At 41.1% G+C, this 23,944-nt stretch overlaps 1 protein-coding gene across 1 annotated transcript in view; it reads right to left on the bottom strand.

Annotated features, from left to right (window-relative positions):
* Positions 1 to 23,944, bottom strand: part of dnah9 (dynein, axonemal, heavy chain 9) — a gene marked incomplete at both ends in the record, with an annotated part of 232,712 nt that overhangs the window by 81,399 nt on the left and 127,369 nt on the right. Inside the window, 5 exons of the mRNA XM_079260636.1 lie at positions 16,707 to 16,940; positions 17,140 to 17,301; positions 19,362 to 19,504; positions 21,318 to 21,441; positions 21,557 to 21,719. Of these exons, the coding sequence (XP_079116762.1) occupies positions 16,707 to 16,940; positions 17,140 to 17,301; positions 19,362 to 19,504; positions 21,318 to 21,441; positions 21,557 to 21,719 (826 nt within the window). The remainder of the gene's footprint in view (positions 1 to 16,706; positions 16,941 to 17,139; positions 17,302 to 19,361; positions 19,505 to 21,317; positions 21,442 to 21,556; positions 21,720 to 23,944) is intronic.

Genomic DNA, 23,944 nt, shown 5'->3' with positions numbered 1-23,944 from the left:
GTCATGTTCTGTTTATGCTTCTCTATTTAGCTCATTTTGCTTCTGGCCCAGCTGGTCTTGCTTGGCTCTATCTGAAACCATGACAACAAAGGCCACGACTGAGGACAACTATAAATAACTGCGTCTATGCTTTCGCCAGCTTCTTACAGTCAAGCCTTGGCGCTGTTGGAAACAATACAACCTGGGTTAGAGTAATCTCATCTGAAAAGGTGTTTTATTCTCTCATTTGTGAGATTATAGACACTAAAAACACTTCAGGTAAATTATCTTGGAGTTTTAGTTGTCTGTCCTAAATAGAAATAACTCAAATGATTGAATGTCTGAAGGGCTTCAGTTGTTTGCAGCTGTTAGAGTGGAGCTGAAGAAGCCTCTGTCTGAACAAACACTTTTTTTCCTTACTGTGTAAATCCAGATTGAAGAGTTGCTCATCGTTTTACACTCAATCATGACTATTGTTCCAGCACATACTTATAATAGCATGTCTCTTGTCACTACTGATGCTAAACCAACTGATCTTGCGTGATCTTGCATGATCTTTTGGACGGGGGAGGAGCTTTTATGCAGCAGCTGCTTCTGCTCATGGACATGAGTAAACTATAAGGGTTTTCACGTTACTCACCAAAATCTACAATATCACCAGAAAAAGTCCCTAGATTTGCTGATAGTCACTTTTTCCCTAAAATAGTGTCCCTAGAGGGGTCTGAAAAATCACTAACTATAACACCAAACCGCAATGTTTATTGCAGAAGTTCACAGTGTGCATTGGTCATTTTTTAGTAGGTAATACAAATAGCTAACCTGCTAGCTGACGCGGGTAGTCATGTAGACATGGTTAAGACGACTTAGGTTCAAACTGAGCATCAGAATGAAGAAGACAGAGGATTTAAGTGTCTTTGAACCTGACATGCTTGTTGATAGGCCAGCACAATACTCTGAAAATGGATTGCGGTCAACCCCTGCATCTCTATCAGCATGGACAGCAGCATGGAAATGATTTTAATTAAGAAAAAGAGAATAGTTCATAAAATCTAGCATTAGCTTACACAACACTACTAAACTTATCATACCAAAGCTATCGAGTTCAACAGACATATGTGCATGAGAGTTGAGCTCCACATGAGAAAACATCAAAGTGGCACCATAGCAACCATCAACAATGTTGTCACTTCTCTGTTGGTACCAGCCAGGGTGTTTTAAGTTTTTTGCATGGACATTAAGATGGCAGCCAGAAGGATGCCAGCACCTCAGTTTTTATTTGTTACAAAGAGGAAAATGAATCATGGGTACTTTTTTTGCATTTAAAATATTTGGACAGAGCTGAAATACCAATAAAATGTAATACCTCATAAAACCCTAATTAGGACTTTTTGATACTTTTTAAGGGCCTTAATTTTGTCACAACCAATGTATCTATTTTTAAAACCATTTACGACCCCGTGGACAGCCTGTACACAGCTATGATGGATGGCGTGTTTTGGTTCATGGGAAAACTTCTGTTACGCAGTGACTAAAACATGCAGAGTACTCTCACTGTCCACTTTACCAGGTTGACTTGTTCAACTGCTTGTTAATGTCCAACCAGCCAATCACAGGGTAGGAACTCAACACATGGAGTCACATTTAGACATGGAGAAGATGCAGAGCAGCTTTGGGATGTGGTGGAACGGGAGATTCTCATCATGATGTGCAGCAACTGTGTGATGCTTCATGTCAACATGGAGAAAATCTCTGAGGAATGTTTCCAACACTTTGTTCAACACATGACAGCAAGAATGAAGGCAGTTCTGAAGGTAAAAGGGGGTGAAATGCAGTCACAGCAAGGTGGACCTGATAAAGTAGCTGCATATATAGATGTAGGCTATACTATGATGCTACCTGCATGAAACTAAAAAAGGCAAAAAAAAAAAATATCCATCAAACTAATGTGTCCTCTGGAGATCATATGACTCAAACTTCTACTGCATCTCACAAACACACTGAAACCCCTTGTTTTAACCCTCATGGCCCTCATTTATGGTGACCACAGGAGCCCCTGGTGAGCTCCTCTTCCACAGAATGTTAAATAACGGTACTTGAAACAGAAGCTGCTGCCAGTGTGGATGCACTAACAAACACAGGGTGCATTAATGGTGGCTCGCTGCTGTAAAGGCTGTGCTCTCTAATTAAAAGGCTCCTCAGTTTACTATATAACCCTTATATATAATATATGTGCGTGTTGGCTTACAGCTACAGTAAAAAGGAGGCGGAAAGCCGAAAAAACACACAGGACTGTGGCTTTCAACATTGACGTCATTTACGTGTGAGGGGTGTTTATGCATGTGTGATTAAGTGTGGGTGGGAATGTGTGGGCCTGTTTATGCAAAGCAGTAGAAATGCATGGTATGCCAAAGTGAAATTATGTGTGTGTGGTTTTACAGTTACTCACACAGTGCAGTTGGCCCACTATAATTAGGACTGCTTCACACTCAGACTTTGCCTTCTATTATTCATACAGCTCTCCCCTGCAAAGGTGCAGAGATGGTAAAACACGGGAACAAATGGATCCAGGTGTATGTAGCAACGATGGAAACAAACAGATGCATGTAATCATTACGCATCAGTAGTGAGAAAGATTTTCACAATGTTCTTTTCATCATGAATATTGTACAAGTCTCCTAGCAAAGCAACTCACACCGCCGAGCTAATCGTTCTTGTGTTGCGTCTGGCATCTATAAGACCGATTCTTAAAGAGTAGAGCCACTGTGTAGAATGTAACTCGTAGAAAATAAACAACAAATCAGACGATGCGAAAGAGATTTTAGCATTTCGTGGAAAATAGAAGCTGATTGTGAATCGGTGGAAAGTAGCTCCAGGGTGATGTGTGGCGTAAAGCCTGTAAAACATCTGGGCAGTGCTGGAGTTTTAGGAGTATAATGTCTCATTCTGGTCTGATTTCTGCTTCCATGATGCTCCAGATGTTTTGTACTGGTGAAACTGGACTGCAGCAGACCAGTTCTCCTGTTCCACCATGCTGCTGTGATGATGCAGGATGTGGTCCAGCATGGTGGAACCTGCAAGGTCTTCCCTGAAAGAGACGTTGTCTGGATGGGAGCAGATGTTTCAGCATTGATGGAGCTTCCCAGATGTGGAAGCTGCCCACGCCATCGGCACTAATGCAACCCCATCCCATCAGAGATGCAGGCTGATAACAAGCTGGATGCTCCCTCTCCTCTTTAGTCTGCAGGACACGCCGTCCATGCTGTCCACAAACTATTCCACATCTTCATCCAGGTTTCCACTCAGAACATTTTAAATGAGCTTTGGTCCAGAGAAGACGGCGTGTTTCTGGATCCTCTGCACATATGATGGAGCTTTAACCTGCAGGTGTGGATTTCAGGCTGAACTGTGATTTCTGGAACTTTCCTGAGTCCATGCACTGGTTTCCAGTAGAGAATCATGAATTGAAGATCACCAGTGTCCAGTTTGACCTTCATTCCAGTCCCTCTGCATACAGAGATTCCTCCTGATTCTGTTGATGACATTCTACACTGTAAATCTTCTTTGTTTTTGCAATTTTATCTTGAAGAACTTTTTGTTCTGTTTCACAATATTTAGACCCAGTTTGCCTCAGACTGGTGAAGCTCTGTCTGTCTTTCCATATGAGAGACTCTGCCTCTCTAAAATGCTCCTTTTATACCCTGTTATATTGTTGACCTGTTGATAATTAACCTGATTGTTCCTCCAATTGTTTTTCTGTCAAAGTACTTCTCCATCCATTTGTGTTGCTGCCATCAGAATTAAAATAAGCTCATATTTGAAATCAAAACGGTAAAATGAGGCACGGGGGTTGCTCTTGCAGTTTTCTTGGCTCTCACATGTCAGCTGTTTTGGACAAAGACGTAACTTTGCTTCTGAAAATGAATCTGAGGCATGCGCAGTGCCAGTGATTGGGCCGCACTTGCTTTTGTATTAATTCTTATAACATGAAAACAGCATTTATCACCACAACTAGGCACAGAGGAATTGAGTTAAGATAAAAAAAAAAAAAAAAAAAAAAAAAAAAGACTTAAAGGGGGAAACTACTACAAAAACTATCCAGAGAAAATTCATAAGAGAATTTTAAAATAGTTCACCCATTGGAATGATGGGAACAGTGCTGTATTATGCAAACAAATATCTATTAGTCTGCTAGGAGACAAACCAGACTCTGCAGAATGTGCACAATGAATACTAAATATTAGATAGCTGGACCCAGAAGCCGAGAAGAAAGAGAAGTTAAAAAGAAAAAGAGATTAGCCGCAGACTGTAGCCTGAACTCTGGGGCGTCGAAAAGGCCGAGTCAAGTAAATCTGAGAGGCTTTAATTATATCAGGTAGGTTGTTATATAAAAGCTTCTCAGTAATTAAAAAAGGTTTTAACAGAATGTAAAAGGAGTGTCTTCCTTATTGATTCTGCTTAAACTGTAACTGAGCTCCAGCTGCAGCAGAGTCATGGGAACAAGGTTTTACAAGCAGACTAACAGGAAACAGAGGTAAGGACGGTTCGTGGTGAATTTAAAGCAGAAATTCTTTGGCCAAACTCTCAAACAGCCGGAGCTTGCGTGCGAATTCGACAAATGCTGGCAAAGCAACCTCATGACGGATTGTAGAATACATACACTGGTTCACAGAAAATCACGACACGATGCAGCGAAAAAAGCTAAAAATAGTTTGAAAACTTCTCAGTGAGTAAAATCAGGTTTCATTATGATGCAGTAAATCAGCTCGGTGGGTAAAAACTCAACTTTCACAGAAAAAAACAACAATTTCACATGTAAACCATGGAAAACATGGTTTTAGAACATTTTCATTTGTTTCACATGTAAAGAACATGTGAATCACAAGTGGTTCTCATGTGGATTACATCTGGTTGGCATGTGGTTTACGTGTCATCCACATCTGATCCAAATGGAAAAGAAGAAACATGTAAACCCCATGTGAATCACATGTATGACAAATATGGTTCACATGTGAACCACATGTATTTCGTGTGAATTGCATCTGTCAACACATATGATTCACATGTGAAAACATAAACCACATGCAGAAGTAAAATTCTCTTGGATGTTTTCTACCCCCTACTGCCATCCTACCACTGCATCAGATTAAATCTGCATCTACATCCCTTCAGCAGAGACAGAGTGGATGTTACTGGATGTGAAGCTGCGTGTAGTTTAGTAAAAATCCTGCCAGTTCCTTCCGCTGCATTTAACTGAGCTTTGTGTGGAGTCTTTGATACCATTCGCAGTATAAGAAAAATGAAAGTGTTGTTTTTCTCCAGTCTGCAGTTCACTGATCTGAAATGATCCATTACAGAGGAGCAAAACATTTTCCAACTGCCTACGTGAGAGGAGCAGAAGCGTTTCAGGGAACTGTTGATAAGAGAAATAGGACACAAGTGCATGAGGGGAATTGAACAGTTGCATGTAATGTTATAAGAACAGCACAGAACTAATTATTGAGGTTTGGCCCGCTGATCTCTCCTGTTTCCCAACATGTAGGAGATGCAGCAGAGGCAGCAGAGCAAACAGGAAATAAAACCCAGTTACTGCTTTTTTTTTACTAACAGTTTGCGTCTCCACAATGCTCTTAGGGGATTTGTTTAAGAGTAACAAAGTTATGTTAGCTTTGAGACCCAGAAAGCTGGAAACAGACTTTGACACCTGATGGATGTATAAATATCTGCTGGAGCTTCATTTTAGGGATTGGCACATGACAAAGTCAATAAATAGTATTTATCTGTTAACTGTGTTATTCAGCTAAATAAAAACAGACTTTACTTAGAACTCATTTGTTGCCAGAAGGTAAAAGCATGAAGTGAAGTTAAGAACATTTCTTCACTGCTGTTAATTCATTTGGGGGAACAGTGCACTTCCATTACAGAGACACATCTTTCTTAATTCCCTGCTGTTGAAGGACTGCTGTGGTCGTTACTAAAATGAGATGAGATGTCTGAGCTCACAGGTCAGTACATCACTTACTGAACCAGCCACTCCTACTTAACTTTTCCAGGACTGCAGTTTTCTCCTGTAGTTCAAAGTGACATATCCTCCACTCGACATCCACTCAATCCAATGTAAATACACAGAAGTCCTGTTTCCAGCTAGGGGTCCTGCTTGGGACAAGATGGTTTGGTGTGGTTTTGCAAATACTATGGCTAGCAGATGTTATGGAAAGCGGATTTTATGGCTAAATGTCAATATCATCTAGCCATGACATCATAGCTAGAAGGCATTATTGTTAGATGATGTTATGGCCAGATGATGTTTTGGCTAGGGGACTCTGTGGCTAGAGAATACTATGGCTTAGGATGCTAAAGCTTGAGGACATTATGGCTAGAGGACATTAAAGCAAGAGAACGTTAAAGCGAGAGAACGTTAGAGCTAGAGGATGTTATAGATAGTGGACATTATGGCTAGAGGATGTTATGAATTGTGACAAAGTGGGTAAGGTGCCTCCACTTGTCACTGTTGCTTAACACAAAACCAGCTAACTATATTGTGTTTGAGTTACTGATACTTTTCTTTATCCTCTCAGTGGTCAGCCGACACCAACTATCCTGGGTTTGTTTGTGTTTTGTTTTGCATTTGAGTAAAGTTAAAATATATAATCACTTGTTAAAATAAAGATGCAGACCAACAGAAATAATTTGGTTTAATATTCTCTTTGCTTTGCTAATGAAATGTTAGTATTCTTGACTTACTCACCATACTTATGTTCTAGGACCAAAGGGAGGAAGAGCTGCTCATGTCCTGCATTCAGAGGGTTTTACCCAATTGGTGATGTGACTGGATGGTACCAAGTATGAGGGTAGAAGAGTTGTATTGTGTCACAGGAATTGGTTTGTCTTTTATAGGATATGTATTGTGCCAGATGTTTGCGGATGGGGAAACAGTTTAGAGGGTTATCTGAGGAAAATAACCCTTTATGGCAAGAGGACTTTATGGCTAGAAGATACTATGGCTGGAGGACTTTATGGCTAGAGGACTTTATGGCTAGAGGACTTTATGGCTAGAAGATACTATGGCTGGAGGACTTTATGGCTAGAGGACTTTATGGCTAGAAGATACTATGGCTGGAGGACTTTATGGCTGGAGGACTTTATGGCTGGAGGACTTTATGGCTGGAGGACTTTATGGCTGGAGGACTTAATGGCTGGAGGACTCTATGGCTAGAGGACTCTATGGCTAGAGGACTCTATGGCTAGAGGACTCTATGGCTAGAGGACTTTATGGCTGGAGGACTCTATGGCTAGAGGACTCTATGGCTAGAGGACTCTATGGCTAGATGATTTTATGGCTGGAGGACTTTATGGCTAGAAGATACTATGGCTGGAGGACTTTATGGCTGGAGGACTTTATGGCTAGATGACTTTATGGCTGGAGGACTTTATGGCTAGAGGACTTTATGGCTACAGGATGTTATGGCTAGTTGATGTTATAACTAGAGGATAATATGGCTCACAACAGATTTAGGTTTAAAGACCCTCGCATTTCAAACCTTTGGTTTTGGAGCACTTTGATTACCCAATGAAGTATGTAAATGGACAAAGATAAGTAGAAATGAGACTGATGGTTTTATGTCGAGCTATTTTGGAGATGTGTTCCCCCTGTAGCCCCGCCCCTTTCAAAAGTGGATGGAAATGCTCTCAGTGAAAACTTGATCTGGATGAACTGGGCTCACCCCCAAAACCATTACAGAAAATTCAAAAGCCTTTGTCAACTCGTGTTTTCCTCACAGGAATCCTCTATGCCAGGGGCTTTGCCTGCTCTGTCTGCAGGGTCAATGTCGTGGTTGATGCAGACCGACCTTGTCTGTGTGATTGCCAGGCTCCTGCACTGCAGCCCAATGGTTGCAATTTGGACCCGGTCGGCAATGGTCCCTATGTGTTTGTTTATTTGTATTCAGGATGTCCATTAGAAGGCGCCACATTGGTCTGGTAACACAGGCAAGCAGCAACATCTGCCAGTGAAAAGTAAAAATGATCAAATTTGCAGTTCACCCCTCATTCACTAGGAGCTGCAAACAGCACCGTGTCTCGGCCCATTACTAACTCCTGCAGTCAGTTTTTATCAGTATAACCTGGTGAGCCAGGTATTACTGGCGATGGGTCAATTTGTGCCTACTGCTGCCAGATGCTGACCACTGGGTTAGGTTACATGCTACATGTGAAGGTTTATTTGATGTTCCAGCTCCAGGCCTTGGCCTCTTGTTTTATTTGGAAAAATCAGGACTGACTCCATCAGAATTCAACCAACTGTGCCATCACTTATCTGTGATTGGCTGGATTTGGGATACATCGCCTGTGACTGGCCTACTCGTTGACTGTCCAGCTGGACCTCCACCATTTAACCAAGCTGCTGATGAACATTTGGGGAAGCAGGGGCTATGGTTAGAACAGCTTGCCACTTGGTTCCTTGTAGCTGCCTTTAAGAGTTCTTGTCGTGGACTGTGTTGGAACATGTTGTGGTGAACCTTTTGGAAGGTCTTGTGTAATTTCCCCCAGAAGAGTTGGGGTTGTAACAGTTCATGTTGAAATTATTTTAATCACTGTTTTTATATGTACTGAATATGTATATGAACTTTGTGATAATTGGCAGAAAGTGTTGTATAAATACATTTTGATTGGATTTGATTTATACAATAAAAAAATCTGTCAGATGTTGAAAACCTAGCACTGATCCTGCTTTATTCTTATTGCTGAGTCACACAGGAACGAGTCTTTTCACTAATAATTACATAGCAATGTGTCATGGTCAACTTGTTAGAGCTGGATTGGTCAAATTGGGACCCCAACGGAAAAGCTCTAAAAACCTAGGATGGTTCAGAAGAGATGTTCTGGTACCAATCCCAGTTTTTGCCAGCAGAAGCACAAAAAAACGCTCCTCAACCTGTCCTGTAGCGATCGGCAGGTGGAAACGAGTTAAACACGATACAAATGATTTTATATTCCAGTCAGAATGTGATTTAAAAAGAATCATTATGAACCTTGATGTCACATTCTGTCTGCTGCCTGCAGACTTAATGGCTGTAAGTCTGGAATCACAACAAGCACACTGTTTACAGAAATATTCCTTCTTTCCTGAAGAAAACAAATGAAAAAGCATACTTCCGGGTTGGTAGCAGAGTGAGATGGTTGACTGAACTTGAGCTCCTGACAGTAGAGCACTATTTTCCCCTAGAATTCAAGTAAACCCTTTATTTGACTACACATTATGAACAATATGTCGGGGGGTTCTAAGAAGAAAACCAAGAAGATGCAAGAAACAAAAGAAGTAGACGCAGCACAAGACGGAGAACACGTTAGTACAGAGAGAGAAGATGGCGGTGGGGACGTAGCGTCTCATGCTGGGACTTTATACGAGGACATGAAGTTGATCAGCCAACAAATCGCCAACTTAAAAGCCGAATTGAAGACTGATTTGGGATCACTCAAGGACGATTTCAATAAAACAATGAAGGAAGAAATAAATGCACTTAAACAAGACTTTAACCAGCAGCTAGCGGACGCTAAGCTAGCTATGCAGGACCAGGGTAAGAAACTCCAGGAGGGAGGTTCCGGTGACATCATCGTCCTGCATGGCCGCTTAGACCGATAGCTCTCTGGCGAATTTGCAAAATCGTCCCGTACAAGTGTCAAAGTTTCATTTTTCTCGTAATAACAGACAAGGGTTAAACGGGACAACAATGGGAAAAAGAGATGGATGACAAAAGACTGCCAATGAAGAAAGACAAAACGAAGAAAACTCAGAGAATGCCTCGGAGGTTAGCAATGGCGCTACTGTTAGCAGGGCCTCGAACCTCCCTGATGCCTCAGTGGTGACTATATTAGAGGAACTACGAGACTTCCGTAAAGATTTCCAAGATTTCAAAACAGAGTTGACCACTGTAAATCACAGGATTGCAGAAGCTGAAAGTCGCACTGAAAATTTTGAAGACCGAGTCGGAAATGTGGAGCATGTGCTGGCCAAAATGTTAAAAGTCATGAACGAGCAGGAGAACAAGCTAATCGACCAAGAGAGCAGAGCTCGCAGGGTGAATTTGAGACTGTATAATGTCCGTGAAGGGGCTGAAACTGGAACAACGATGATTGAATATGTGGAGAAATTATTAAGAGACAGTCTGGACATTCCCCAAAGCATGAGCCTTGGTATTGAGAGAGCGCACAGGGCGCTGGGTCCCCGTCCCCGGCCGTCAGAGAGTGGAGAGGAGAAGTCACGCTCAATAGTGGTGGGCTTTGCACGTTTCACAACAAAGGAAGAAATTCTCCGCAAAGCATGGACTAAAAAGACTGTGCTCTGGAACGAAAGAAGGATATACTTTGACCAGGATTATCCCCCGTCTATTCTACAGAAGCGTAAGGAGTATGCTGAAGCAAAAAGAGTTTTGAAACGGCACAACATTCGATTTCAGACCCCATACCCTTACAAGCTGAGAGTGTTTTACGATAACGGAACCCAACTGTACTAGTCAGCGGAAGAAGCAACTACAGATATGATCGCCAGGGGCCTGCCGGTTAACAAGGTAACGACGCGGGAGAGCCTGACGGAGCAACTGGCACGGTCGGCATGGTCAACGGCGGGAGGACAACAGCGACGTGATGCTGGAGACGCACGAGAAAAAGCCATCCGGGAAAAACTACAGATCTACAGGAGGCCTACATCACCTGTCAGTGAGCAATGAGGACACGAGGTTTGTTTATGACACAATGTGTGGTAATTAAAAAATATTACCCATCTTTTTTTCCCAATAAATGAGGATTAAAACCAGAGAGACATGAGACTTATGGTAACTAAAGAGTGGACACAGAGCTGCCGTAGGGGCCCTCCTCCCTTAGTGAGAGGAGGCCCTCCCCTACTTTTTGACGATTTTTCCACCTTACTACAGGGTCAGTTAGAGGAGACCCCTACCTTGGAATCACATTTTTATGTTTTTTTTCTGTTGTTTCCGCTGTTGCGGTTGTGTTTTTTGTCCAGAGTTCTTGTTTATTCAGGGAGTTGACCATTTACTAAAGCACTATGACACTTTGCATTTTGGATTTGTAGGATATGAATAATGACCAGATAAAAATTATTTCATTTAATGTGAATGGGCTAACTAACCCGGGGAAGCGTTGTAGAATCCTAACCAAAGTTAAAAAAGAACAAGCTCAAGGAGTATATTTTCAAGAAACCCATTTAAATGACGATGAACATGGAAAGCTAAAGAGGATGGGATTTACAAATATGTTTTGTTCTTCTTACAAATCTGGCCGCAGGCGTGGTGTGGTGATCCTTATTTCAAATAAACTAAATTTTGAAAAAACGTTTGAATTAAAAGATAAAGAGGGAAGGTTTATACTTATTAGAGGTAGTATAGACGGTAATATAGTTACCTTTATGAATGTTTATGTGCCTCCAGGGAGCGAACTAAGTTTTTATCAAAAAATTGTAAATATACTGGTTACTGAAACAGAAGGCTTTTTGATATGTGGTGGAGATCTAAACATTCGTCTGCGGCCAGAACTAGATAGCTCGAAGGGGAAAATACCAGATTCAAGCACTTTGCATGTGAACGTACGCGCACTTTTTGAGGAGGTGGGTCTCATTGATATATGGAGGGATCTATATCCTAGGAGGCGAGATTTCTCCCATTATTCGGTTCCACATTCCCTTTATACAAGAATTGATTACTTTATAACTTTTTTGAAAGACAAAGACAGAATTCAGACATGTAACATAGGGACAATAGATATAAGTGACCATGCGCCTTTATATTTAACAATAAATTTAAATATGAGCCCCAAAATAATTACATGGAAACTGAATTCAAGTTTACTTAAAGATGCTACTTTCAAGGAACAAATGAAAAAAGAAATACAAGACTTCCTTGATATTAACGATGATGGAGAGGTCTCGCCTTCTATACTTTGGGATACATTAAAAGCTGTAATAAGAGGGAAAATAATTGCAATAGCCTCATATAGGAAAAAAATAAGAAATAGAACAATGCAGGAATTACAAAACAAACTAAAAGAATTAGAGAATAAACATAAAAAAATCTGTAACACAGAGTATTTTTGAGGAAATAAAGGAGATTAGAAAAGAAATAAACAATTTAACGACCCAAAATATAAAGGAAAAATTAATGTTTCTTAAACAAAAATACTATGAAAGTGGGTCAAAGTCGATGAAAATACTAGCATGGAAATTAAAGAAGAAGATTTCTGAAAATACAGTAAATAAGATTAGAGATCCTCAAACACAACAGATAAAGAATAAATTACAAGACATACATAGAGCTTTTGAATTATATTATAAATCTCTGTATTCCAAGGTCCCTGGGGGGAAGGATAATGAAATTGACAAATTCCTATATTCACTGCATTTACCAACTCTTACTGAAGAACAAAATAATAAATTGACTGCAGATATAACAGAAGTAGAACTTAAAAAAGCTATTAGTCGACTAAAAGCGAATAAATCACCCGGCTCAGACGGCTATACGGCTGAGTGGTATAAAGGATTAAAATCAGAGTTGATCCCTGTCTTACTTTCTACATTTAATTGGGTTTTGAAAAGGGCACAAATACCTCCAAGTTGGAATGAGGCAATTATTACAGCAATACCAAAGGAAGGCAAAGAAAAAACTGAATGAGCTTCTTACAGGCCAATATCGGTTCTTAACATAGACTATAGATTATTTGCCAATATAATAGCTAGAAGGATGGAGGAATTTCTGCCTATTTTGATACATAACGATCAAACAGGCTTTATAAGAAACCGACAGACACAAGACAATATACGCAGAACTCTTCATGTTATAAACCATATACATAGGAACAAAACTGAAGCAATACTTATAAGTGTCGATGCAGAAAAAGCCTTCGATTCCGTCAATTGGGATTTTCTATATAGAACATTACATAAATTTGGATTTAAAGATAAAATTATCGATACAATCAAGTGTTTATATACCAACCCTATTGCAAGGATTAAAATAAACGGTTACTTGTCAAACAACTTTGCTGTAGAAAGAGGTACTCGACAAGGGTGCCCATGCTCCCCGCTCTTATTTGCATTGTATCTAGAACCGCTGGCACAATCTATAAGACAAAATTCACATATTAAAGGTATAATCCTTGGAGGGAAAGAGCACAAAATGGCATGCTATGCAGATGACATTTTAATCTATTTAGGTAATCCGACAAAGTCTCTTCCTAAACTCATGCAGCAAATTGAACAATACAGCTGGCTTTCTGGATACAAAATAAATATGAATAAAACCCAAACGCTCACATATAACTACAACCCACCGGTGGAGATAACTTCTAAGTACCCTATGTTGTGGCAGGCTGATTCCTTAAAATATCTGGGTATCACAATTCCAAAAGACCAGACAAAAATATATGATTTTAATTATATTCCATTGAATAAAAGGATAAACGAAGACTTAAAAAGGTGGAATTTAATCCCCTTCCTCTCTTTGTATTCAAGGATTGATTCTATTAAAATGATTGTCTTACCAAAATGATTGTACTTGTTTCAAACATTACCAATACAAATTGAGCAAATTCAATTTAATGAGTGGGATAAAATGATATCCAGATATATATGGGCAGGAAAAAGGTCAAGAATTTGTTTAAAGACATTACAACTGTCTAAAGAGAGAGGAGGATGGGGCCTGCCATCAATAAGGGAATACTTTTGGGCAGCACAAATGAAGGCATTGATAAATTGGTGTGATATATCCTATGATTCTCAATGGAAAAGTATAGAGGAGAAAATCTTTCCTTTCCCTATACAAGCTATCTTGGCTGATGCAAATATTCAAAATTACATTGATAGTATTGATAACCCCTGGGTTCAATGCACTTTGTCTATTTGGAAACAGGTGGTCAAGAAATATGATTTAAAAAAAGATATGGTTAGATTTAAATGGTTTGCTTATGATTCCGACTTTTTACCAAACAAATTAGATGCACGATTCAAATTATGGACAACAAAAGGGATAACAACTCTAAGCAAATTAATTAAAGATGGAAAAGTCATCAGCTTTGTCGAGCTTAAAGATAAATATGCTTTGTAAAGGCAGGATCTTTACCGATTCCTACAATTACGTCATTATATTGACACTAACATTAAAGTAGAATCTGATGTAAACAAGGACCTATTACAATTGTTTAGAAATTCATATGCTGGAAAAACAAATAACAAGCTTATTTCTGTAATATATAAATGGCTGACAAATAATAAGACTCATTCAACAAAACATGTAAAGACAATGTGGGAAAAAGAAGGAGGTATAAGTATAACGGAAGAAGAATGGACAGCACTTTGGAAACGCTCATGGAAATCTACATATTCGCAAGAATGGAAAGAATATGGATGGAAAACATTAATACGATATTTCATCACGCCATGTCAAACAATACATTATAATGGGACTCCTCCTTTGTGTTGGAGAAAATGTGGAGATCAATGTGCAAATCATTTCCATATTTTATGGGACTGCCCGCTTCTCAAGTCATATTGGCAAAGGGTTCATGGAGTACTACAGGATATTTTCAAGTGTAATTTTCCTTTTAATATGAAAACTGTCTATTTTGGTTGTCTACCTTGGGAATGGGGTCAGAAAGATAAATATTTAATAAGTATTCTATTGGTCGCAAGTAAGAAATCTATTACAAAAAAATGGTTGTCACAAGATGTCCCTACAATATCAGAATGGTGGGACATAATTATGGACATTTATAAGATGGAAGAAATGACAGCATTTGTAAATCAGAAACAAGATAGGTTTGTAGCATGTTGGGAAAAATGGGCCAAGTATATCCAAATTAAAAAGCCCAATTTAATCTTAAAATAAGACAATGGCAAATTGTATTAGTCACTCCCTTGTTCACATTGTTTATCATTTGTGGTTTTTTTGTTTTTGTTTTTTGTTTTTTTTTTTCTTGATGGGCAAATGTTTTTATAAATGTGAATAATGATGTTGTGCACTTGTTTGCACATAAAAATTGCACCTGTCAACAAAAATTGAAAACTTATAAATAAAGAATTACAAAAAAGAAAGAAACTCCAGGAGGCTGAGACACGAGTAAAAGCACTCGAAACGTGGTCTGTTGCAGCCAACAAGTGACTCCGACAGTCAATACTGGAACAGCAGAAAGTTATTGACAAGATAAATGACTTGGAATCAAGAGCAAGAAGAAACAATATGCGCATTGTATATATGTATATGTGACACTTAATTACAAGCAGGATACAACGAGTCAGAACAGAAATAAAAGATACTTGGCAAAATTTCTAAACATGATCCTTGATGAAACTGGCCTAGTGGATGCTTGGAGGTTCCTTCACCCTATACAGAGAGACTAAACACACTACTCGGTTCCCCATTCAACTCATTCAAGAATTGACTATTTCCTGATACAGCAAGAGAATTGTGTTAGAATCACTGATTGTAAAATTGGGGTTGCCGACCTCTCCGATCATAATGCAATTTATTTGACTATCCAGGTAGACACACCTAAAAAAAATACTGTATGGCACCTTAATTTTGGTATCCTAAACAATAGAAAAAAGGATGAGGACTTTTCAGGATTTGAAAATCACATTTGACTTATGAAATCAGGACCTGTTTAGATACCTTCAGTTAAGAGATTATTACAATAAAGATATTAGAGAGAAAGTCTCTGAGGATGTTAATCCAATCATTGAAATAATTAGTGGCACTTACAACCAAAAGAACACTAAAACGATTTCGAGACTCTACAATAGTTTAATAAGTAATCTCAGGACCACATCACTTTATGTAAAAGCTAGGTGGGAGCGAGAACTGAATGTTACAATAAAATAGGAGGAATGGTACGAAGCTTGTGCATTACTACAGACATCTACTAATTCAATGACCTGGAGAGAATTTAACTGGAAATGTATCATTAGATTCTTTATTCCACCACATGTGAAGAGTAAACAACTCCAAATCCAACAAGCTTGTTGGAGAGATTGTGGTAGTGTGGAAGCTCACCACTCATATCTTCTGGACTTGTCCTAAAATCCAATCATACTGGATCTCTGTCAACACGGAAATACTAAAGGTTCTTGGATATAATATCCCAAGAGAATGTACTGTGATGTATTTGGGGAATATTAGCAAAGTAGTACAGGGTGGGGACCTGTACTTAACTAAGATCCTTCTATCTGCAGCACGGAAGGCTATAACAAAACTCTGGCTCAATCCTAAAGCCCTGGATAAGTACCGGTGGACTAGCATTATAAACAACATATCTCAGATGGAGAAACTAACCTTCCTTATTAGGTTAAAAAAATCTGAATACAATGAAAAGTGGATTTCTTTTGTAAATTTGGATACTTAATTATCAAACTTGTCTGGAGCAGGTTATGTATATAAGGTAAATTGCCTCCTGTGGATTTGTGATACGTTTGCATATCATGATATCATGTCTTTCGTTTTTTACACGAGTGGCCTAACTTTAAAATACATTTGTGAATTTATCTTCATGTACTGTATATATATCAGTCATTTAGTTGTTTTTTTTTTGTTTTTTTTTTCTGAATACTGGATATGACCTCCTCTGACTCCACACCTCATTCTTTTCACTGTTGTTCTGTTTTTGTCCAATATATGACAAAATCTTCAATAAAAGTTAAAGTAACAAAAGATAAATAAATTAATTGTCAGTACCTGAGCAGAGGTGCTGCTGAGCTTCTGCAGGCCGTTCTCCAGCCGCTCAACCTTGGTGGTGAGTTCTTTGCTCCTCTGGCCCAGCAGACTGCCGTACAGCTTGATCTGCTCCAGGAAGGACTTGGGTGTTGTGTAGTTGTAACGCCGCTCATTGGCCAGGTACTCCTTGGAGGTTTGATTGACACTTGTGTGCACGAAAGCCATGAATTTGCTCACCGACTCCTTCACCTGAGGCTGCATAAATATCACACATGAACAGATTTAACTGATGAGAAATATTTTCTGAAGCTCAGGCATGGCATTTCATTTTTTGACCTCCAGTCTGCTCTTGAAATAAATCACTTTGTGTCTGAGATTGTAAGCGATGCTGTCAGACTGAGCATCCTTTGAGTGAGTTGAGTCATGACTGTATGAAAAGATGAGCTGCTCTCACTTCGATATTCTCCACCTCCTGCAGGAACCTGAAGCTGACCGACTCCAGCGCCTCCCGAGGCCACTCGTGGAACCAGTCGATGGCCGTACAGTTGACCACGGCGGGAAACTTCCTGCTGCGAACCCTCAGCTTGTTGCCCACAGGTGAGAAACACAAAGCCACCTGCAGGACAGACGTGCACAGTGAAGTCACAAATAAACACACACACAGTAACACACAGCCAGGCCTGCACAGATCAGCACTCTTCAGTGGTCAGAAATGGGCGATGAAGAACTGTGAATTAATTATCTGCAGCTCCATCATTAAGCAAATAAAGCTTCCAGCATGCATGCGAGTTAAAGGAGTGTGCTGAGCCGTGGGCTATGTCAGACTGATTTTCACTGCTGGAGACTAACAGCTGGCTCATCGAGAGGCTCAGCCAGATGCTCGATATGATTAAACCGAAGAAACAAACAGGCAGAAGGCACACCCAAAGACACTACTGATGCTAATCAATCAACTCTGGGGAAAGAAGCAGCTGCATGCAGAGGAATGCAAAAGTCCGAGCACCCCTTCCTTATGATTCCCTTCATGCTGCAAAAATATCTACAAGCTTCTTTCTTTAAACCTTTAGATGTTATCGTTATGCAAATCAGGGTAGCTGAGTAAAGAAAATACTAAAGCTGGATGGTACGATGCCGTTTAATCTTTCTCTCATTTAGGAGAAACTTAATTTTCTAGACATGTAGCGCTGAAATTCTGTTAAAGTCCTCATTTCCATCTGTCCATCAGAGCAGATTCAGCCTGGACGCTCTCCATCTACAAGTAACGGGCTTCACACACACGAGGATCAGTGACAGGCGATATCCATCATCACCTGGGTAAAACCCATCACGCAGACACACCAGTATCAGAGCACCTCCAGTGAAGAAAACTGACACACTGTATATGTATATGTACCCACACACACACATATCATATATATATATCATATATATATATATATATATATATATATATATATATATATATATATATATACATATATATATATATATATATATATATATATATATATATATATATATATATATATATATACATGTATAAATAATGTGTGTATATTGCGATGTACTGGCAAGCTGTCCAAAAGACTGCTGGGATAGGCTCCAGCTTCCCCCATGACCCTTCATCGGACTAAATAGTTAAATAGTGAAATAGGGAAATATATATATATATATATATATATATATATATATATATATATATATATATATATTCCAAGATAATAATTTTCATTGTATGTATACCTGTACATAGCACAGAAAGGATTGTGTCTGGGAGAATACATATCAATATATATATATATATATACAATAGTACCTGTAATAAATGAGAGTAAAACAGTGAAATGACCCACATAAGAAGTGTGATGTAATGACACAGAGTCCAGTGATACTTCAAGCTGAGAAAATGTCTGAACGAAGCCGATATGAAATCCTACCAAACACTAGACCACACTGACTTCAGTCCTTCTGCAGAGACACACCAGACTGCTACTGTAACATCAGAGCATCACCTCCAAGTTAAGCTAAATTGAGACTGTTTGCTAACTGGTGCTGAACACACTGAGAGACTTGCTAAAACACATCCTCAGCTAATCTCATGCCATGAATGAGGCCAGCATTTCTGAGGAAACATTTTCCATGCAGACAAACGGAAATGCGCCTATGGGACTGCCTTCCTTATTTATTCGCTCCATAACCCAGTGGGGCTTGTGCTGGGAGTGAGACGGGGGAGCATATGTGTGGCGGCAGTGATGCACACTATAATAATGACAGGATAAGCAGCCCTCTGGAATCTCTCCATCCCTAGGGGGGAACAAAGCGGCTACACGTTGCTGAAATTATCTGAAGCTAAACGGCGGCTTTTCTGCTCCATCCGCCGCCTCCCCATGTATTCAAGTTCATCTGGAAGTGTCAGGAAAGAAAATTGTCTCAGCAGAGGCTTCATCATGAAGCCAGATGTTTATCCGAGCATGAGGGGTCTTCTTTCTTATTTAGGAAACGGTAAAGTAGAGCGTGAGGTGGCAAGCTATCGCTTTATTAGGAAAGGCAGGAGATCAAATATAGAAGGATTAATGGTCCGAGAGCCACTGGAAAAACAAGTGTTTATGGAAGATAAGTTGAAGAATTCAGAGTACGAAAGAAGCAGCAGGTCTTTGTCCTATCTGAGAGCTTCACCTTGAGCTGTCTGCGAACGCGGTCGATGAAGAACTTCCAGCAGTTTTCCCTCGTATCCATCAATCCCGAGCCGCGGACCTCTGACCTCACGCTGCCAATGATGTTCTCCGCCTCATCGTCTGGGAACAGGTCGGGAATCTCTCCTGGAATTGATAGAAAAAGAATCACATTACAGCCAGAAAGTTTCACTGCAGCAGACAGCGTGCTCCTTTTTTTCTCCACAACGAGAGCTGCACCTGTGTGACAACTCGGGAAGTTTCTTATCCGGTTGGGATCTTAGCCGGCGCCGAGATTCTTAAATCAAATCTTGGAGTGTTAATGGAGGCGGTGGCAGCAGGAGTTCACACAGAGGGGACTTATGCTAATGCAGGGATGTGATTTAAGTCGCAGCCTCACCAGAGACGAGCATATGTATGTGTGCATGTCGAGCCGAAAAATGATCAGCAACCCGTCTGATCCGAGTTCAGCTGCTTGTGATTAAGAAACTCTCTTTTTAAAAAAAAAAAGAAGATCTTTGCTTCCTGCTTCCTGCTTCCTCGCTGTGATATGAAAGCTCAGGAATAATCCCACTGCTTCACAAAGCTGGAAGCTAGCGCGATACAGAGAGCAGACTGCCGCTTTGTTTCAGCGCATGTTGGCTAAGCTTTGATGCTAAACGAGACGTCAACACAAAAGGTGGCTCTGAGCAGATTTTAGGATCAAACACTCATCTGAGACGGATCTGTGAAGCAGAAACGTTTCATCTGGATATTATTCTTTTAAGAAATGAGATCAAAATAAATAATAAATTCCTTTACTTTGACCTTTAACCCAGACTATTAAACTAAAAGCATACTAATCCCTAGATTTAGTTTAAAATAAGTACATAAAGTCTTTGCATAAGTGTGGACACCCTTACAGACACGTTACAGGTTGGAACCACCTTAAGTCTGGATGTAGAAAAATGTGGCAGTAAATTAAGCTGAATAAAAACACTTTGGAGCAGTTTTTATTAGAATTTCAGTAACGTAGGAAAATGGAGACCGTGTTGAGCCAAAAAAAAGCAACCCTACCTTAAAAACGCACCCGAATAAAGCAACGCCGTGGCATCAACTTCCTGTTTCTGGCTTCATTTAGTTTTGTTTTTAAAACACATGACTCTGGAATTTCAACACTTCTACACTGAACAGCTGTTGTGTTTATGGTTCATCTGCCATGTTAGCATGTTTGTGCTTCTTTTTCAAATACGGTGGATGCTGAACGGCAGGTAAAAACGACTAAAGACCACGGTGAACGGCAGCCATTTTGGTTAAACAGAGATAAAGGTCTGTATTTCGTAATGCATGAAGACGTCGTCATTTGGCCGCCGAATGCGAGCGGATGAAAAGGGAGATTCTTAAGGGACACGACGGTCTGCAAGGTGAGGGCGACTTTCCAGACAACAATCTGTTAGCATGTTAGCCGCTAGCTGCTGCAGCCTGCAAGGACAACTTAATAAAAAAATAACAGGAAGTGCAGCAGAGTGACATGATCTCCCATTCCCAACTGGGATCTCTAGCTGCTAGATACTTGCAAAGGCTCCATGCTGCCATCGTGTCTTTTACTTTGCTTCCAGGCAGCCTTCCTGAAGGAAAGTCCATTTCCTGAGCCTTCGCTGGTGGAACCACACAGCTCCTGAATCATTCCAGCTGCAGCTCCTACATGAACAGCAGTGTTGGGATCACAGACCTGGACTTTACAGGTTTTTGGTACCGTAACGTCTTACTTTCAGATGATGAGGTGAAATGTTTCCGGGGCAACATGAGGGATAATATTTCATGTCTGACTGTTACCTTCTGATGTGAAAAGCTGCCTGTGTTGTGACGTTCTACTATCTCATGCAGACCAGCATCTGAACGGGTCATTTTCTGCTTCGGGGAATTCACTTCCATCCCTTTGGTGTTCTAAACCCCGACGTTTGGCGAGTCCGGCCGTTACCTGACGCCAGCAGGTCGTTGACCAGAACCAGGAACTTCTCGTCCGCCACCTGACCGTCGGTCATCAGGAACACTGTGCCGATGTTCTTCACCCCGGCTTTGACGTAGAGAGCCGCCAGGTCACTCTGGATGACGCATGAGATTTGGACTGAAATGCGTTGTCATGACGACACTGACCATTTACTATAAGAATGATGTGTGTTTAGGATCTTAACGTGAGAGTAGCAGGCGTCCTCAGACCTTCAGCTCGGCGATGCTGTAGCCTTTCCTCAAGGTGATCTGAAAAACCTCCAGATTGGAGATGAAGGCAGCCAGTCGGGTCAGACTCTGCTTGCCGCTGCCGCCCACTCCGACCAGCAGCGCGTTTCCCCGCGGCGACTCCAGGATTCGGTTTATTCGGCAGCTACGTGTGGAGGAGCAGACAGCCGGGGGAGGGAGGAACGAGAGGTGTGAGGTGGGGGAGAAGGTGTGACTCATGCAACTAAACACCGCTCAGAACACACAAACAGGAGTGTCGGAAGGAGACGCAACAGCAGAAAATAAAGAAACACTCAGAGTTTCACCAAACTCCAAGACGGGATTGTTCCTGAGATGCAGCTTCAACCAGAAACACTGATTTCATTATCACTCCTGCTGCCGAGAGGAAAACACCAGCCGAGCTTTGCACCTTTTAGCCAAGACGACTCCGAGGCCTTTATCTGGTGGCAGAGGAGCTGAAATTTCTGACTTAATTTCTTCACAGATGGCTTCACAACTCTGAAAACCTGCAGCGTCAGTGATGTTCAGAGTTTACACATCAGCTGGCGTTCACACCTCTGCTCATTCATATGCAGGTAAAAGTTCATCAGCTTTCTGAGTGTTAAAACATCTGCTGCATCGGATCTTAACTTTCAGGAAAGAGTTCTTCATTAGTTCAGCTTCAAGCCGCAAAACGGCTCCTTTCAGCAGCACTCTTACCTGCAACCACAGAGGAAGCATGTGACGCAACAAATGGATCATCCAGCCAGTTTCCTAACCATGGTCGCAGGAATTACTGTCCCAGCAACCACTGGGAAACTGGTCTACCCTGGTCACCAGTCCATCACAGGGAGACAAACATCGACAAACACACTAAATCTAGTGTAGCCAATCAAGCTAACATGCATGTCTTTGGACGGTGGAGAGAACACACACATACATGCAAGTTTTACACAGAAAGGCCACCGTTTGACCCCCCCCCGAGACTCAAACCAGCAACTTTCTTGCTGTGAGGTCACAGCGCTAACCACTACGCCGCCATGCAGCCCTCCACCAGATCAATGTTTCACACATGTGAAGGCAAACAGACGGATAACTTGTTCATCTGGTCAGGATGACGACACACACGTGTGAATAAACAGATTAAAAAAAGAACAAAGAAAAAAAGGGCGGGGGACATTTTTATTCCTATCTGGCATAAACACACATTTTATCATGTATCACACTGCCTATACAATCCATCCTTCCATCTGTCCATCCATCTGTCCATCCATCATCCATCTGTCCATCCATCCACCCATCCATCTGTCCATCCATCATCCATCTGTCCATCCATCCACCCATCCATCTGTCCATCCATCATCCATCCATCCATCATCCATCTGTCCATCCATCCACCCATTCATCTGTCCATCCATCCACCCATCCATCTGTCCATCCATCCTTCCATCTGTCCATCCATCTGTCCATCCATCATCCATCTGTCCATCCATCCACCCATCCATCTGTCCATCCATCATCCATCTGTCCATCCATCCACCCATCCATCTGTCCATCCATCCATCCATCTGTCCATCATCCATCTGTCCATCCATCCACCCATCCATCTGTCCATCCATCCACCCATCCATCTGTCCATCCATCCATCCATCTGTCCATCATCCATCTGTCCATCCATCCACCCATCCATCTGTCCATCCATCCACCCATCCATCTGTCCATCCATCATCCATCCGTCCATCATCCATCTGTCCATCCATCCACCCATCCATCTGTCCATCCATCATCCATCTGTCCATCCATCCACCCATCCATCTGTCCATCCATCATCCATCCGTCCATCATCCATCTGTCCATCCATCCATCCGTCCATCATCCATCTGTCCATCCATCCATCTGTCCATCCATCATCCATCTGTCCATCCATCATCCATCTGTCCATCCATCCATTCATCCTTCCATCCATCTCCCCATTCATCCCTCCCTCCCTCCATCTGTCCATCCATCCTTCCATCCATCCATCCCAACACTGTAGATTTGTTTTATTTCTGTTGTTTACAATCTGAACTATGAGGCCTAAATTTCTTCGTTTTTTACCTGCAGAGTATTTTTCCTTCACACGAAGTGTCTCGTCTGACAGCTGAAATGATCAAAGCTGCTTTTAGACTTTCGTATTCATCCTAACATCACATCTCTGTACTTTTATCAGCAAACCCATGAAAAGCTCCCTGCTGCAGCGACCGGCCGGCGGCCGGATGATGTTACACTTTATTTCTACCCAGAAATGCCTCAGATTCTCCAGCTAACTGTACTCCCAGAGAAGCAGTCGGAGCTGACGATGAATCGCATGTTGAGCTGGGTTAAACTGGGTTGAAATAAACTTTGTTAGAC

Source organism: Telmatherina bonti (genome assembly GCF_933228915.1).
Source record: "Telmatherina bonti genome assembly, chromosome: 21".
NCBI classification, from domain to species: domain Eukaryota; kingdom Metazoa; phylum Chordata; class Actinopteri; order Atheriniformes; family Telmatherinidae; genus Telmatherina; species Telmatherina bonti.
Note: the sequence above shows the minus strand (reverse complement) of the source record. Positions and strands in the feature narration are given on the sequence as shown.